Source organism: Bos mutus, chromosome 1, assembly GCF_027580195.1.
Source record: "Bos mutus isolate GX-2022 chromosome 1, NWIPB_WYAK_1.1, whole genome shotgun sequence".
In the NCBI taxonomy this organism is placed as follows: domain Eukaryota; kingdom Metazoa; phylum Chordata; class Mammalia; order Artiodactyla; family Bovidae; genus Bos; species Bos mutus.
This window is the reverse complement of record NC_091617.1, coordinates 5631584-5649008: the sequence shown is the minus strand read 5'-3', so window position 1 is coordinate 5649008 and position 17425 is coordinate 5631584. Positions and strand designations below refer to the sequence as shown.

The 17425-nt window shown below is 41.4% G+C and overlaps 1 protein-coding gene across 5 annotated transcripts in view; it reads left to right on the top strand.

Annotated features, from left to right (window-relative positions):
- BACH1 (BTB domain and CNC homolog 1) overlaps positions 1-17425 on the top strand; it is an 81566-nt gene that overhangs the window by 29779 nt on the left and 34362 nt on the right. For 3 of the 5 annotated variants that reach the window (XR_011463604.1, XM_070367289.1, XM_070367276.1), the window contains exons 3-4: positions 383-1720; positions 3323-3529. Coding sequence is in view for 4 of the 5 variants with exons in the window: in XM_070367289.1 (XP_070223390.1) it covers positions 383-1720; positions 3323-3529 (1545 nt within the window). In the remaining variant the exon portion in view is untranslated. Of the gene's footprint in view, positions 1-382; positions 1721-3322; positions 3530-11767; positions 15625-17425 lie in introns of those variants that run through there. The other 2 variants (XM_070367260.1, XM_070367268.1) reach the window with 1 other exon arrangement.

The following is a 17425-nucleotide window of genomic DNA, read 5'->3' as shown; positions in this document are numbered from 1 at the left end:
ACCCCAGCACTCGAAACAGGGTGTTGAACGTTTATCCATGTTGCTTTATTCCATAGATGCCTTCTTTCCACTAATGCAGAAAGTTGTGGTAATGTTTATATCTTTATCTCATATGAGTAAATCATACTCCACGGATCATCATGAGTGGATATCTATAAAGTGGAGGGTGTGGTCCCAGTGAACAGGATGTGAGAAGCAAGCTTTGCTAGATTCCCTTAGCTTTACATTTCTGAGAGGAATATTTTTTTCTCACCAAATTAAAATCCCTGTTTTATAAGTATCACTAAGAGGTTTTCATCTTGCCACCCTGCTACTTCTCTCGTCCTTATCTGCTAGACAGCTTTTTATGTGATGTGTTTGTTTTTGTTTTGTATATTAACAGGTGACAGTTAAAGGATTTGAACCTTTAATTCAGTTTGCCTACACTGCTAAACTGATACTCAGTAAGGACAATGTGGATGAGGTGTACAAGTGTGTGGAATTTTTAGGCGTACCTGATATTGAGGAATCCTGCTTTCAGTTTCTCAAATACAAGTTTCTGGACTCCACTGCAGACCAGCAGGAATGCCCCAGAAAAAAATGCTTCTCCTCGCCTTGCCAGAAACCAGATTTTAAGTTTTCTCTTTTGGACCAGAAGGATTTAGAAATTGATGAGGTGGAGGAATTTCTGGACAACAAAAATGTCCAAACCCCTCACTGTAAACTGCGTAGGTATCAAGGCAGTGCAAAAGCGACTCCTCCTCTGCAGGACAGTGCCAGCCAAACATGTGAATCCATGTGCTTAGAAAAGGATGTTGCCCTGGCTCTGCCGTCTTTATGCCCCAAATACCGAAAATTCCAGAAAGCGTTTGGAACTGACAGAGTCCGAACTGTGGAGTCCAGCGTCAAAGACATTCAGGCTGCTTCTGTTCAGCCTCACGAGCCGTCGGAAAATGAGTGTCTAGGAGGAATCCAGGACTGTGCAGACTTGCAGGTGATTTTAAAATGTGAAGAAAGAAAGTCAGCGATGGAACATGAAGAAGCCAAGAAGAAAGATCCCGCTTCCCAGGGCTCATCTGGAAAAACAGAAACAACTCCCTGCCCCCCCAATTCTGCAGACCCCCACGGGTTCTACTCTCTGTCTGTCTTACACACGTACGACCAGTACGGTGACTTGAATTTTGCTGGCACGCAGAACACGACAGTGTTAACGGAAAAGCCTTCGTCGGGTTCCGATGTGCGAGAAGAGAAGGCTTTCGGTGAGAGTCCAGATGTGAAATCAGACTCCGTCCCCAGGAAGGAGAGTGGCCTTGCTGCAAGTGATCTGAGCAGCGTGGAGCGAGAGGTGGCAGAGCACCTCGCGAAGGGCTTCTGGAGTGACATCTGCAACACGGACGCTCCCTGCCAAATGCAGTTGTCACCTGCCGTGGCCAAAGACGGCCCAGAGCAGAACTACCCCCAGAAGCGGTCTGAGTGTCCCTGGTTAGGCATCAGGATCAGCGAGAGCCCTGAACCGGGCCAGAGGACTTTCACGACCTTGAGTTCTGTCAGTTGCCCTTTTATAAGCACTCTGAGTCCCGAGGGCTGTTCCAGCAGCCTGGAAATCGGAACTGATGACTATGCTTCAGAGCCCCAGCAGGAGCCTTGTCCCTACGCTTGTGTGATCAGCTTGGGAGACGACTCGGAGACGGATACCGAAGGGGACAGTGAGCCCTGTTCAGCCAGAGAACAAGAGTGTGAGGTGAGCAGAAAAGGAGTGTGTGCTCAAGTCATTGACCACCGTTAACTGGGCTGACTGTGTCTGCTCCTGTTGGGAATGTGATCTGGCTCAGGGAGGGAGGAGGAAACCCATACTCAGTTAATTATACCACGGTATGATACATACCAGGAGTGGGTGATGAAGTTGGAAGGACTGCTGTGTTCCTTTATTTCAAGTAGGTGTATTTTGTTCTGTTAAGCAGGGAGTGGATTCCCACACTGGCCATGTAACTGTTTAAATCAAGTGCCAGGTCCCGAGAGGAAAAAGAATAATGATTCTCTAATCATTTGATGATTAACTCCTGGTTAAATACAGCATATATTCAGTCTTATTCACTGCCACAAGGACGTCTAGACGTGGGACTTAGTCACTTAGCAATGACTTAGCAATGACCAGTTGCAGGAATGTGGCTTCCGGTCCAGAGTTTTCTTTATACTGGTTTCTCATAGCTATAAAATTTTTTCTTAGTTTTCCTTAGTCATTTCATCTATTAATTTAAAGAATGTCTTAATAATTTAGTATGAACTACATGTATCCAGTTTGTTATTAATCACACTAATCTTGATCTGTGTACTTTGTGTATAAATGTTGGTATTTGATAGATGCTTTTTTGTAAAACTTGACTATAGTTCCAGTAATAATAAAGGTTCGTTAGTTCTTTATCATACTCTTTGGTTTTATACCTGTTAAAACAGGTATAAAATAGTTTGAAACAATGAAGAGGTTTTTTTTCCCCCTTGGCTTTGGAAGGAAGTGTTTCATTATTTAAGAAGTAATATGTAAGCATGAAGTTATATATATTGATTTTTGTATGACATTTGTAAATGCAGTGCTTGAAACTATGACAGTCTTTAAATGAAACATTTAAGAAATTTTAGAATATTTTATGTAACTAATTTCTGTAACCTTGAAAGACTAAGTAGAAACTGACAAATGTTTCATTTCTTTTTGATAATTAAACTTTCCCACAGTATTATTTTTTAAAGATTATCTTATTATTATTTGAAATTTAAATATGTTGAAAATGACTAAAATATTCATAAGGTTTTTCTAACCATTTCTGCATTGGCAAGTAAAATGAGTTATGTGAAACTGCCATTTTTCTGACAGAAAAATAAATTTTCAGAAATGCTTTAGAAATTATTGGTGTTGTTATACACAATATTAAGTCGGTGCTACACAGTAATAGAAGTCAAAGAACAAAACAGAATTTTTTTGGTTTGGGTAAAAATACATTTAAAACACTTTAGAAAACGCCTTAAAGATCTCTATGGGGTATTGACATGCCCTAGTAAAATAATTTAAATTCTGTTTTTTCACCGTAAGTACATTAATATTTGTGTTTATGATGTTTGATTTGCGAAAAAAATCTGCTTCTCAATTTCTCTTCTAAACCCTCTTGAAAATAGAACAGAAATAATGAAGGAAAAAAAAAGAATGTATAGAGATTGGAGATGATAGAGGGTTTTTTTTTAAGTCTAAATAAAGTTCCCTGGAAAACATAGATGCATATTTTCCTCTTCCTAGATTTAAGTAAAACCAAAAAATGCAGCAATAATTGCTAATGTTTATTTCACCTTCTAGGTAAAATTGCCATTTAATGCACAACGAATAATTTCACTCTCTCGAAATGATTTTCAATCTTTGTTGAAAATGCACAAACTGACTCCAGAACAGCTGGATTGCATCCATGATATTCGGAGAAGAAGTAAAAACAGAATTGCTGCACAGCGCTGTCGCAAGAGGAAGCTTGACTGTATACAGAATCTTGAATCAGAAATTGAGAAGCTGGTGAGTCTAGAAGTTTCTTCTTATTCTAATTCCAACAGTTCATTCTGTCTTTCTTTTTTATAAGGAAATAGCTGTTTCAATTCCTAAGTCAGATATAATGTTCAATTATTTTAAAATTTGCCAATTAATATTAAAAAAATAAACTATGTGACATTTTCAGAAAAATAAGGAGATGAAAAGCAATGAGGATTTTCATAATTTTACCTAAGCAAGTATTTTGTGTATATAGTGGGATACTGTCATATGTAAGTTGAACTATTTCTATGTGTCTTTGTAAAAAGTGATTTATAGATTAAAGATAATTTCACTATCTAATTCTGGTGGTTGAGTAAAAATGAAAGAAATGATAAAACACTTTAATCTCTTTGTGTTGTGCTTGGTGTCTGTAAATATGTTTCAGTTGTTGGTTTTAATGAACCAGTAACTTGTTTTGGTTGATAGCAAAGTGAACCAGCCAACTTGAATCTTTCATCTAAGGGAAAAATTCATGTGCTAATATAAATAGAAAATTTTAATACCTAATGAGATCCTCAGGGATAAGAATGCCTAGTTTGTTACATCTTATTTTTTATTCCGACATCAAAACACAAATTAACTAAAAAATGGATTAATTTTCACCAGTGTTTTCTTTGTACGGTAGTGGTTGGTACTAACAGAAGGAAGCGTTGTGTGAAGAAAGATAATAGTGCAGGCCAGCTAGAGCTAAAACCCTGGTCAGAGACGAGAGCAGAGACAGTGTCTAGATGCGGTAAAAATGGTCATTGACTGTTCTGTTTTCTGTGTGTGCACGTTGTCACTAAGTTGTGTCTGACTCTTTTCGACGCCCTAAAATGTAGCCCACCAGGTTCCTCTCTCCATGGCGTGCTCTAGGCAAGAATACCGGAGTGGGTTGCCATGCCCTGCTCCAGGGGATCTTCCCCACCCAGGGGTCGAACCCACATCTCCTGCAGCTCCTGCATTGCAGGTAGATTCTTTCTGTCTGAGTTATCAGGGAAGCCCCTGTAACTCTGGGTAGGCTATGTCATATCTTTGTCCGTCAGTTTTCTCCTCTGTAAGATGGGATAATACCATTTCTTACTTTACAGAACTGAGTATTCATTTATGAAGATTATTGTTGTTTAGTCTCTAAGTCGTGTCCAGCTCTTTTGTGACCCCCATGGACTGTATGTAGCCTGCCAGGCTTCTCTGTCCATAGGATTCCCTAGGCAAAAACACTGGAAGTGCAGTGAAGTGAAGTGAAGTGTCTCAGTCGTGTCTGACTCTTTGCAACCCCATGGACTGTAGCCTGCCAGGCTCCTCCATCTGTGGGATTTTCCAGGCAAGAATACTGGAGTGGGTTGCCTTTCCTTCTCCAGTTTATGAAGATTAAATGAGCTAATACATCCAAGTCTTTAGAAAAATGCCTGGCACATAGTACTCAATAAATATTACTTTCTTCTTCTTATTGCTGTACTATTATTTATCAATTTTCAGTTTTCTCTCCCTTGATTGTTCCTTTCATAATGTCTCTGCCTACTCTGTAGACTCCGGGTTTGGACCTCACTGTTTATATTGCCTCTCATTATAGAAAGATTCCTTTCATGTCATTGGTGGAATAACTCTTGGTTAATTTTCAGTAGAAGGGAATATTTGGTTTTCCCATGGTTCTTAGGAAACTTTTGTAGTTGCTTCTAAGAGTAATAGCCTAGTAGACTGTGGATGGATCAGCACGTGAAAAAAAGTATTTTGATTACAAAACGAATAATGATTTGAAAATAGTATTTTTAAGGTGGGTCAGTGAGATGAAAACCATGTGTGAAGCATGCTTCTGCTCAGTTCAGTCGCTCAGTCATGTCTGGCTCTTTGTCTGACTCATGGACTGCAGCACTCCAGGCCTCCCTGTCCATTACCAACACCCGGAGCTTGCTCCAACTCAACGTACTTCGACTCGGTGATGCCATCCAGCCATCTCATCCTCTGTCGTCCCTTCTCCTCCCCCTTCAGTCTTTCCCAGCATCAGGGTCTTTTCCAGTGAGTCAGTTCTTCACGTCAGGTAGCCAGAGTATTAGAGCTTCAGCTTCAGTATCAGTCCTTCCAGTGAATAATCAGGGTTGATTTCCTTTAGGATGGACTGGTTTGATCTCCTTGCAGTCCAAGGAACTCTTAAGAGTCTTCTCCAACACCACAGTTCAAAAGCATCAATTCTTTGGCACTCAGCTTTCTTTATCGTCCAACTCTCACATCCATACGTGACTACTGGAAAAACTGTAGCTTTGACTAGATGGACCTTTGTCAGCAAAGTAATGTCTTTGCTTTTTAATACGCTGTCTAGGTTTGTAGCTTTTCTTCCAAGGAGTAAATGTCTTTTAAGCATGCTTCAGGTGGTCTTTATATGCTGGGCAAGCCAAAGGGAGATGTTAATTTGAATGTCCTGTTGGAATCTGTCAGTAACCTTTGAAGAAAAAAAAAGGTGGATATTTATTTGGTTGATAAATTGATGGTATTGACTTTTAATCTTAATTTAAAATTTGATAGTATGTTAAAGGTTAGGTATTAATTCAGTATTGCTTTTACTGTAAGAATTGAATATCTATAATTTACAAACAAAAATCATGACTTTCCTTTTGCCAATAAATAGAAGATCTTGAGCAAAGTTCAACAGTCATTCACCTTGTTAACGTGTTTGACTTACAAAGCTGTCATCTTTATAGGATTCTTCTCAAGGTCTATGTTTATTCTTTTCTGTAAGATGAAATCAGAAGTTAGACAATATGTGTCTCTGATACCATTGTGGTCTCAAACAAAGGTAACCTTGAAGTAAACTTTGCTTTTTAAAGAAAAATAATAAGTTGCTAAAGTGTAATTTCTCTTAGAAGAAATCAGATATTGATTGATATCATCTTATAAGTGATCAGAAATCACAGCATTCACACAGTTCTGGAACTCGGGGTTGACATGATCACACATTGTTTCATTTCACTGCCCTCGTCCAGGATGATGGTGTAGGAGTCAAATGACCTCACCTGTCTTTGTGAAGGGGAAGTGTTAGTCGCTCAGTCATGTCCGACTGTATGCACTCCTGTGGCTTGTCTCCAGGCAAGAATACTGGAGTGGCTAGTAGCCTTTCCCTACTCCAGTGGATCTTCCCAACCCAGGGATCGAACCCAGAGCTCTCTGCATTGAAGGCATTCTGAGCCAGCAGGGAAGCCCAGTCTGTCTTTACTATTGTGAATTTGGTCGTGAAGATTATTGTATTAAAAACAACCCTTTTCTGGTCACAGTCTAACTACTGCTCTAGTCACATGGGCGCTGCCATCTCCACACCCTGCTGTGGGCCCTCTGGGGCCTTCCCGCTGCCACTCTGTGAGGCCCTTGAGCAGCGTGTCTTGAAATGTGACCTGTGTACAATTGGCATCAGAGTTACCCAGGAGTCCGCCTTCAAAATGCTCCCTCTGGAGCCCCATCCCAGACCTGTGGGAGGGGCCCAGGAACATGCATTCTGCAAGTTTCCAGTGTGAGTCTTTATTATGCACACTAAGTTTCTAGAACCTGCTGCACTAGAACACAGACGTCAGATGGAGGCTTTGGAGTCAAACAGCTGAAAACTCTGCCTGGCCCCTTGATGGCTTTGGAGAGGTCGTTGCCTCTCCAAAACCCAATCCCCTCATCAATGACAAGGAGATAAGAGTAGTATCTCCCTCAGGTCTGGTGCGAGGATGAGATTTAGCTAGAGATGGAAGGCTCTTTGTCCTGCCCCACACGTGTTCAGGGCTCAGTAAAAATTAGTAGTTATGTTTTCTGCGAGTATCTGCTTTTCATTCATATTAAATGTACTGGGTACCAGGGGAATCAAAGATCAGTGAGACATAGCCCTTGCCAATAAAATGCTTGGAGTCTCATAGGGAGCCCGCTTAATGTGTTTTCATTTGTTCTTGAGAATCATCTTCCTCCTCCCCATTCTAAGCTTGCAGGAAGTTAAACGAACAGTGCGGTAGACAACCACATACTTGCGGTGGATTCACCAGTCACTGACATTTGGCCATCTTTGCTTTCTGCCTCTTCCTGTGGGTCCTGGTCTCTGTCTCTCTGGCCAGGTCTGTGTCCCCTGCTCTGCTTGGTTGGTCTGTGGGTCTTTGTCCCTCTGTCCCTGTTAGCCAGTCTTGGATTCTTTGTAACTACAGTTGGGTGATCTTCTCGCTATACTCCCTGTCCGTCTTTATGGCTCTTGTTTTGTTTTCTGAATCATTTGAAACCTACCACATTATGACATTTCACCCCTAAATGCTTAAATATGAATCTTCTAAAATGACATTTTTTGATATCTTTATCAAATATATTTACCAATATCTTTGTCATACCTGAGAAAATCAATAAATCTTAGGTAACATATGTAGTTCCTATTCAAATTACCCTTATTGTCCCTAGGCATACTTTATATACATTTTTTCTTTGCAAAGTAGGAGCCAATTCTCACATGTTTTTAGTTTTGTCTTTAGTCTCTCAGTCTAGAACAAATCCTCCCCCTTCTCCCTCCATTTTTTTTAATTTAAAAAAATCTTTGTTTTCTAGGAGAGTCTAGTTGATTAACAGTGTTGTGTTAGTTTTAAGTATAGCAGTGAGTACATGTCAATCGCTTGCTCCCTCAGTTGTGTCTGACTCTTTTCGACCCCATGGACTAGAGCCGGCCAGGCTCCTCTGTGGGGATTCTCCAGGCAAGAATGCTGGAGTGGGCCACCGTTTCCTCCTCCAGGACATGTCACTATGGCTGAGTAATATTCTATTGTGTGTGTGTGTGTGTGTGTGTATATATATATATATATATATATATATAAGAACTGAGTCAAATGCATTCCTTTTTATGGTGAGTAATATTCCATTGTGTGTGTGTGTGTGTATATATATATATGTATATATATAAGAACTGAGTCAAATGCACTCCTTTTTATGGTGAGTAGTAGTCCATTGTGTTCCATTCCACAACTTCTTTTATCCATTCATCTGTGGATGGACATCTAGGTTACTTCCATGTCCTAGCTATTGTAAATAGTGCTGTGATGAACATTGGGGTACCTGTATCCTTTTCAGTTATGGTTCCCTCAGGGTATATGCCCAGTACTGCCCCCCTTCTATTTTTTAACGATAATAAGTTTTTTAAGAGTCTAGGCCAGCGTTCTCATGAAATGTCATACTTTTAATGTTTGATCATTTCCCCTTGGTTTTATGTAACTCCTTCCTTCGCTCTTTGTATTTCATGTAAACTGTGAAAGTGTGTGTTCATAGATCGAGATTAAACATTCATACTGGGTCACCTGGGGAGACACCGTGTCAGGATGTTGTTCCACTTGAGTGCACGGGGGCAGATCATCTCCAAATTTTTTTTTTTTTGCCTTTGTGATTGTTTTCTGTGGACTGTTAATTAGGCACTTTGTGAATATCTGGTTCCCCAACACTCCTTTGTCCTTTGGTTTTAAGCATGTGATGATGGCCTTTACAACGGGGACTGCAAAATCAGGATTTTTCCAATTTTGTTATTCCACTTACATTTATTGGTATTCCTCTTTAAAAAGAACTTTCCTTCCCTCCTCTTTTTCCTCCGTCCGACCACATCCTTTTAGTATCACAGTGGACTCATGGATTAATCTTTTTCTAGTTTAATTTCTTAGAACTCATAATAGTCGTTGGTCTTCTTGATGTCAGTGTTTTCCCGGGCTTGCCGGGGAGAGCCAGCCTCCTCAGCCAGCTGGTGCGTGCTGTTGACACGATCCCGTTGGTGTGCCTGTGCCATTTACAGCAGTGTCTCATAGGTTTGCCTTGCATCTGTGTGCGTGCTCAGCCATGGTTGACTCTTTGCCACCCTGTGAACTGTGGCCCACCAGGCTCCTCTGTCCATGAGACTCTCCAGGCAAGAAGACTGGAGTGGGTTGCCATGCTGTCCTCCCGGGGCTCTTCCCGACCCAGGGATCAAACCCAAGTCTCCTGTGTCTCCTGCGCTGACAGGCGGATTCTTTACCACCTGGGTAAAGCCTTCTCTTTACCTGGGATTCTGAGCCACCTGGGAAGCCACCTCTTGTTTAGAGATGGGGAGCCACCCCTTTCTGTAAAAATCCCTAGTCTCTTATAGCAGGTATTAGACTCCAGAATGCATGCTTGCTGCTGGAGAGTTGCTCCTTCTGTGTGTGTGTGAAATATGTGTTCATTCAGGATATACATCATGCTTCAGTAAACAGGGCTTTCCTGGTGGCTCAGATGGTAAAGCATCTTTCTACAATGCAGGAGACTGGGGTTTGATCCCTGGGTCAGAAGGATCCCCTGGAGAAGGAAATGGCAACCCACTCCAGTAATCTTGCCTGGAAAATCCCATGGACTGAGGAGCCTGGTAGGCTACAGTCCTTGGGGTTCTAAAGAGTTGGACACGACTAAGCGACTTCACTTTCACTTTCAGTAAATAGAAGTATGTACCTTGCAATAGAAAAATTTAGTGTTTCTTATTCAGTGCAACGTTTTTCAAAGTCTTAGATGGCCCTGAAATATTTAAAACCTGACTACCCATAGTTGGAGTCACCCGCAGTTTTGTAGGAAAACTTTATTTATTTATTTAGGAAAACTTTAATATAAAACCACAGCAGTACTTTTGTGTAAAGCAGGTTTCTTTTTTAACCTTTTAACTATTTTAGTCCCGAAAGAGCATCTATTTAAAGGTTGGCCATTGCAGATGGCTACTGTGAAGCAACCTGTCTAAATGTTAACTGGCAACATTTAACAGCTCTGGCTCCCCTGAAGTTGCCAAAGAGCAGAAGCCAGGAGATTTATCATAGATTTCACAAGAGAAATCTTTGACCCTCTGTCAACACTTATTTTCTCTTACGTTATAACCAGCTTGATGATTTGGTTTTCTAGCTCATACTAGATTAGGCGCAGTGCAGTGGTAGAATCGGAAGGATGAGGTGGCACAATGATAGGAAAAAAGACACGCTGTCCGCAGTGACCAGTGATGGCGGACATGGTGGCTGGGACTGGGAAAACCTGACCAAAACTTCATGGTAGGCTTTCTTACAGGGATAATCATTTAACATGAAAATAATAACAGTACCAATAGGGGTAATAATTGTGCTCAGTCGTGTCTGACTCTCTGTGTCTGCACAGATTGTAGCCCATCAGGCTCCTCTGCCCATGGGATTTTCCAGGCAAGAATACTGGAGTGGGTTGCCATTTCCTCCTCCAAGGGATTTCCTGACCCAAGGATTGAACCCGAGTCTGTTGATGTCTCCTGCATTGTCAGGCAGATTCTTGACCACTAGTGCCACCTGGGAAACCATGGTGGCTCAGTGGTAAAGAACCCACCTGCAGTGTAAGAGATGTGGCAGGAGCCTTGGGTTCAGTTCCTGAGTCAGGAAGATCCCCTGGACAAGGAAATAGCAACCCACTCCAGTGTGTCTAGTAAGTCCTGTGGAAAGCCCACAGGGTCGCAAAAGAGTTGGACACGATTTAGCAATAATAGTAATTAATAGCAATAATAGTAATTAATAAACACAATTCCCCTCCCCCTCCATTCTTCACATGTCAATCACTCACGTACTAGCTTTCTGACTCTGGGCATGTTAAAATCTGAACCCCATCTGTAAAATGTGTTTGATAGTCCTGAAATCAGCAGTCATCGTGAGGATTACATAGTTGAAATGGTATGTTTGGAAACATCTAGCACAGTGTCTGGCACAGCTAATGTCCAGTCGTGATTGGAATCTTTGGAGTTACGATCACTTCAGTTGTGCTTTTGTGGAGGTTGTATTTCATCCCCAGAGTCTGCAGGGGTTTATCTGCAGTCCACAGATCCAAAAAACTCTGAAAACTGTGCAAGTCTGTTGCAACTATTTTGGCCAAAAAACTGACACAAGGCTAGATCAGGGTACCCAGTTGTTATGTATCCTACTTTGTCTATTGATGCTTTCGTGTGTCTTATTTAGAAATGGGAAGGTGCCTGAGAGTGGGGTGCTGCTTCAGATGCTGCTGGAGGAATTATGTGTGCATGTATACTTTGTCTCTAGAATCTGAGTACTTCTGAACTCCAAGATATGTGTAGGCCTGTTAGGGATGAGGGCTTATGAGCCTCAGGATTGAGTATATTTTTGAATGGAATTGGCAGGAAAAATTCCCCATGACCTTACATGATGAGGAGGTGCCGTGGATATGAATGAATGCACACCCTAGCCATGTTGACGAGCTCATCAACACAGCTCACCGTACTCTCTTTCTCGCCTACAGCAAAACGAAAAGGAGAGCTTGTTGAAGGAGAGGGATCACATTTTGTCCACGTTGGGCGAGACCAAGCAGAACCTGACCGGGCTCTGCCAGCAAGTCTGTAAAGAAGCGGCTCTGAGTCAAGAACAGATACAGATCCTTGCCAAGTACTCAGCCTCCGACTGCCCGCTCTCCCTGTTAATTTCCGAGAAAGGCAAGAGCACTCCTGATAGTGAGCTCGTGTTACCCTCGATCCTGAGTCTGTCTGAAAGGCCTGCAGCTGGACTGCCTGCCGGGGAGCCCAGCCTATGTTACCCCAGCACCAAGGGCGGCGAGGCGGGCGGTATGCGGGGCCAGGAGTCCCAGACGGCCACCAGCACCCTCTCAGAGACGAGGGAGCCCTGCCGCCAGAGCGGGGGCATCTCAGACTTCTGTCAACAGATGACCGACAAGTGTACTACTGATGAGTAAACGCACCTCCGGCTATTTCCTACTGACATCTTGACATTGTCTTAAAAGCCTGATATGGCCTCCTGTCTCTTGACAGTATGGTTTGTCTTCCCTCATACTTTGCTGTTAAGGGAATTCCTTTGATGTCAGCCTTGACTTTTCCTTCATTTCCACAGGAGGGGCAGAAATGATCTGCTACCTGGATGCTGAAAACTCCCACATGGAAATGCAGTAAGGCTTTGAAAGAAAGAAAGTGAAGTCGCTCAGTCATGTCTGACTTTTTGTGACCCCGTGGACTGTAGCATATACCAGGCTCCTCTGTCCATGGGATTTTCCAGCAAGGGTACTGAAAACTGCTCAGTTTTAAAGAATAACAGCTATTAGCAATGATTCTTCCCAGTGTTCAAAGTAAACAAGAAAGTGAAAAACTGTAGCGAATCAGACAACAGTTAAACAGGTTGAAACCTCTGCAGACACTTCCTGCTCTAAAGAAGTAGCCTGCAAAAGATTAATCATCCGGCCTTCTTACAACATACTGGTTTAAAAGAAAATGTTCTTCCAAGTAATGCTGACAGAGTTCCATGCTACTGAAAAGTGAGGTGTCACCACCTCGGGCACAGTGCTGTAGGCCTGAAGTGGGAACACATAGAGACCATCTTGCCTGAACCCTGGCGTGTTGCTCTTTCAGCTCTCGCTGAAAGTGGAGACTGGTTGGCCTGTAGCTGTGATTCTCGGCTACGTTGGAAACAGTTAGGAACCCCGGGCAGGAGGCTGGCCTCTGGCAGAGGCTCCTGATCCTCCTCAGTGTCGACTTTAAGAGTCGTGGCTGCATCAGCAGTAGATAAGTGTCATTTCCCTCTTTTCCTCTTCTTCTCTTCTACATCTGGGTCCAGCATGATCTTTCTGTTTGCTCACATTCTCGTCCTTTTGAAGGAGAAATAAAACTCAGGACACAGTGGCGTGAGCTCCTGTGATGGCAGCCTTGTCTTAGCCTCCCTGGAATCCTGGAGTGCTCACCCGGGACAAGGCTGGGGGCCTGCCCGCCAGAGGCCACTCATACAAGGGAACCCGCTGTTGCAGGGAAAGATGGCCTGCATTTATCAGGAGTGGCAGTTCATTTCCCATCCTGTCTCTGAAGGTCTGTGGTTTCTTTGTAAAAAGCATTACGATAGATCAAAATGTGTCCACAACAACCATGTAGGTTTGTGAGATAGGCTAAAAACATAATTTTGTACCACTGTGTGAATTTGGAAGCCAGATTTACTCTTGCTCTCCTCCCCAAATCTAGCGCGTAAGGGCACACCCATCATTTTGGACTTGGGCATTTTAAAATCAGTCTTTGTGTTTATTCAATCCTGTTTTAAGATAGTTTTCTAATAATCTGAACCCTTATCCCATGCCATTATGCAATGGTTCTTAGCCATTCTGCTGTTATAGAAAGCTGTGGACCTGTCAGTGATGAAAGCAACATTGAATATTTGCATTCAGAGAAACGTTTGCAGAATCCAGTTTGAAAGGGTACAGAAAGTAATTTTTAGAGTTTGGATTGGAAAGTACTTCATTTCACTGAGGTTAGACACCTGACTTGTGTAGAGTGCATCTTGAGTCTGGCAGAGGGCTTGTGTAGTTAACGTGTAGGAATGGGTCTGAAGCCAATAGGCCTGTGAGGCGACATGGGGACCAGGCTTCCCATTTCAGAGTAATTCGTCTAATGTTACCCTTTTTCATGGGGGCTGGTGTTGCGGGAGCTATTGCCACTATCTTTTCAGTGGTTTGTATGTTATTTCTATTATCAGCTTAGCTGTTGTAGGAAAAAACTAGTTGGACTTGTTTATTTTCTAGAGGCTTTTATAAGTACACCTAAGAATTTGTCAAGGAGAATATAATTCTATGATAATGAATCCCATACTACAAAACAGTGATCAATGGTGTATGCGTGTGTGTGTGTGTGTATTCTTCCATCTAGCTATTTCTTTGATACTTGTAATTTTAAATTCAAAATATAAAATAATATAAAACCTTTTCTGGTTTACAGTGTGTAAAATCTTACCCAAGCCGGCGGACTCCTTCATTTCCTACCTCAGTGTGCACTCGGCTATTTTTCGCACCAGTCTGTGTATGTACAAGTGTCAGTCTCGTACTTTAATTGCTACTGTAAATAACTGCCTTGAAAGATTACTTCCTATTTTATGATGAAACCTAGCTGTCTTCAGAGTTTAAATACAGTTTTTAAGGCACTTGGATTAAATTTCTCGCTACATATAAACAGTTTAGCATTAAGGTTTATTTTAATGATATTCTAATTATTGGCCAAGTGTATTATTTCATAAAATAGAGCATTACTTTTAATAACCAGCATGTAATACAAGTAACTACACTACCTCATACCTACATGATTTTCAAGTTGTAATCCAGAGGAACAGAGAGATAAAAATTTTTTTATCTTTGTCTTTTGGCCATAAAGTGGGGAAGTTTTTTATATATTGCATAGCATTACACATTTATGCCTATTTTAACATTAACTTCTAAAGACGTTTTTTCTAAGAAAATTTGTTTTAAATTGATTTTTTTTTGATGCTGCCGAAGACAAATGACAGGATTATGTGTATACAGTGTATATCTTTTCCTTCATGCAGAACTTTGCAAAGGTGATTTTCAGTTTGTATATGGTGTATTTACACGATTATGGTTCCTTATTTTATGAGTTAGCCTTCTCACTGCTTGATGATTTTTAAAAGCTGTTAGGTCTAACTCAGTAAAATAACCATACCTTAAAGTGTTTCTCATTATTTGAATCCTGCAGCTGTAGCAAATAATTTGTTAAGTTGCTATATCCAGAACAAACATGGATATAAATCTAAGTACTACATCTGTACATCTTATAATTTACTATAGCTTAATGCTTAACTAATTTAAAATAAGGAATCAAATATATTTGACACAGTAGACGATACAGGTTGCATGTGGACACTCAGCCACATTAACAACTTGGAGAAAAAAAAAAAAAAAATGGCAATGTTATAATGAATTCTCAGGTGAACTTTTTTTTCAGTTATGAAACATCTATTTTGAATTTGTAAATATTTTAACTGTTTTATTAAAGCATGTAATAAACTATTCTTTGAAACCTGTTGGGCAGAATGAAAATTTAAAGCCATAATGGCAAAAGATGGCATACTGATTGTAAAATAAACAGAAATAATAACAGCTATTGATTTTTTTTGTATCTTTCATAATATAATTTTCTAACAATGCAATAAAACCACTAAATTTATATATCAATATCCTATCAAGATCATGTTTCATTAAAGGTGAACTTTCAAAGTATTTAATTTACATTTTCTTCCTATTGTGCTTGCCCAAATGTAGCAAAACTAGGAATGTTAAATGTTGGTAATAAAATGACAGTTCAATAAAAGTCTCGAAAACTGCTTCTGATCGACTAGATTTGTACATTCCATTTCCATTTTCTCACCTCTCATACGAATTTACTAATTTTGGTCTTTTGGTCAATAAACAGTATGGCTCTGGCATCTGTATGAAGGGGTCTTTTTCATTAGTTGATTATCATGCCTGAAAAGGTTCTCAGCAATCACCAGGTATTTAAAGAAGCACAGGTTTTAACCTTGTTTCTGATTTAATTTTAGTCTTTGGCTAGAACTGTAGGGTTAAGGGGTATCTCTTTCAGTCCTCAGTTTTGAAAAATTTATCTGCAGGATCAAATCAACCATGTTACATTCAACTTCTAACCAGGCCTTTGTAATCATGCTTTGGGCAGCTGCTCAGAGTTACCGGCAATCCAGATCAAGGTCTGCTGGTCTAGTTATTTTGTGAGTCTCCTCTGCGTGTAATGTTGCGTGGTAGGTGGAGGCTTAGTTTTGACCTTAGACATTGACTGTTTCTGGGGGAGAGACTTCACCATTGCATAATACCTTCATGTGCTCTTATGCTTCCAAGGGGTTTCTGGCACCCAGGATGGATTGAGTGAGAGCTCCCCCTAGGGGCTTGGAGGCCACATCCCTATGTGAACAGGCATATTCAGATTGGAGCCTCAGAGATGAGTAGGCTGCCCCTTGCAAAGCAATGTTTAGAGCTAAGAAAGTTGCCTTCCCAAGGATGTTTTCTCCTTTACATGGATGTAAGCAATCCAGAGGCACCTAAAGACAAGCCACTTTGGATTATTGAGGGACCAGCCTTGGATCCTTGGTCCTGCATACAGACTGGAATTGGGTGGCAAGCGTAGGGTCAGTGACACTGGCCTGGCACTGCCAGTTAAAAGCTAGAACCTTACCAGCACACTGTAATGCATTGGGACCCAGCTGCCTTGAAAAAAGCAGGAAAGCAGTGTACATGTTTCCCAGTTCTAACAGCCCTGTGAAGTCCTTTCTGGAAGTCGTGCCTTGAGGTTGCCTGCCCAGGCTGAGGGCTCATGCTGCTGGGCTGTGCTCGCAAGGCTGTTGTGCTCTTGGTGTTGCGCAGGGCCCCTACAATCGTGCTGCTGCAAGTTCATTTATTCCATGTTGCACACATTTTCTAAGGTCCTTTTGCTGTTTTGCAGTTGTTAAGTCGTGTCTAACTCTTTTCAACCCCGTAGACTGCAGCACGCCAGGCTTCCCTATCCTTCACCATCTCCCGGAGCTTGCTCAAACTCATGTCCATCAAGTCAGTGATGCTGTCTAACCATCTCATCTTCTGTTGTCCCCTTCTTCTCCCGCCTTCAATCTTTCCCAGCATCAGGGTCTTTTCTGATGAGTCGGCTCTTTGCATCAGGTGGCCAGAGTATTGGAGCTTCAGCTTCAGCGGCAGACCTTCCAATGAATATTCAGGACTGATTTCCTTTAGGATGGACTGGTTGGATCTCCTTGCAGTCCAAAGGAGTCTCAAGAGTCTTCTCCAACACCACAGTTCAAAAGCATCAATTCCTTGGCACTCAGCCTTTATGGTCCAACTCTCACATCCATATATAATCACTGGGAAAACAATAGCTTTGACTATACTGACCTATTTTGGCAAAGTAATGTCTCTAGTTTTTAATATGTTGTCTAGGTTTGTCATAGCTTTCCTTCCAAGAAGTAAGTGTCTTTTAATGCAGTCACCATCTGCAGTGATTTTGGAGCCCAAGAAAATAAAATCTGTCACTTTTTCCACTTTTCCCCTTTCTGTTTGCCATGAAGCGATGGGACCAGATACCATGATATTCACTTTTTTGAACGTTGAGTTTTAAGAGAGCTT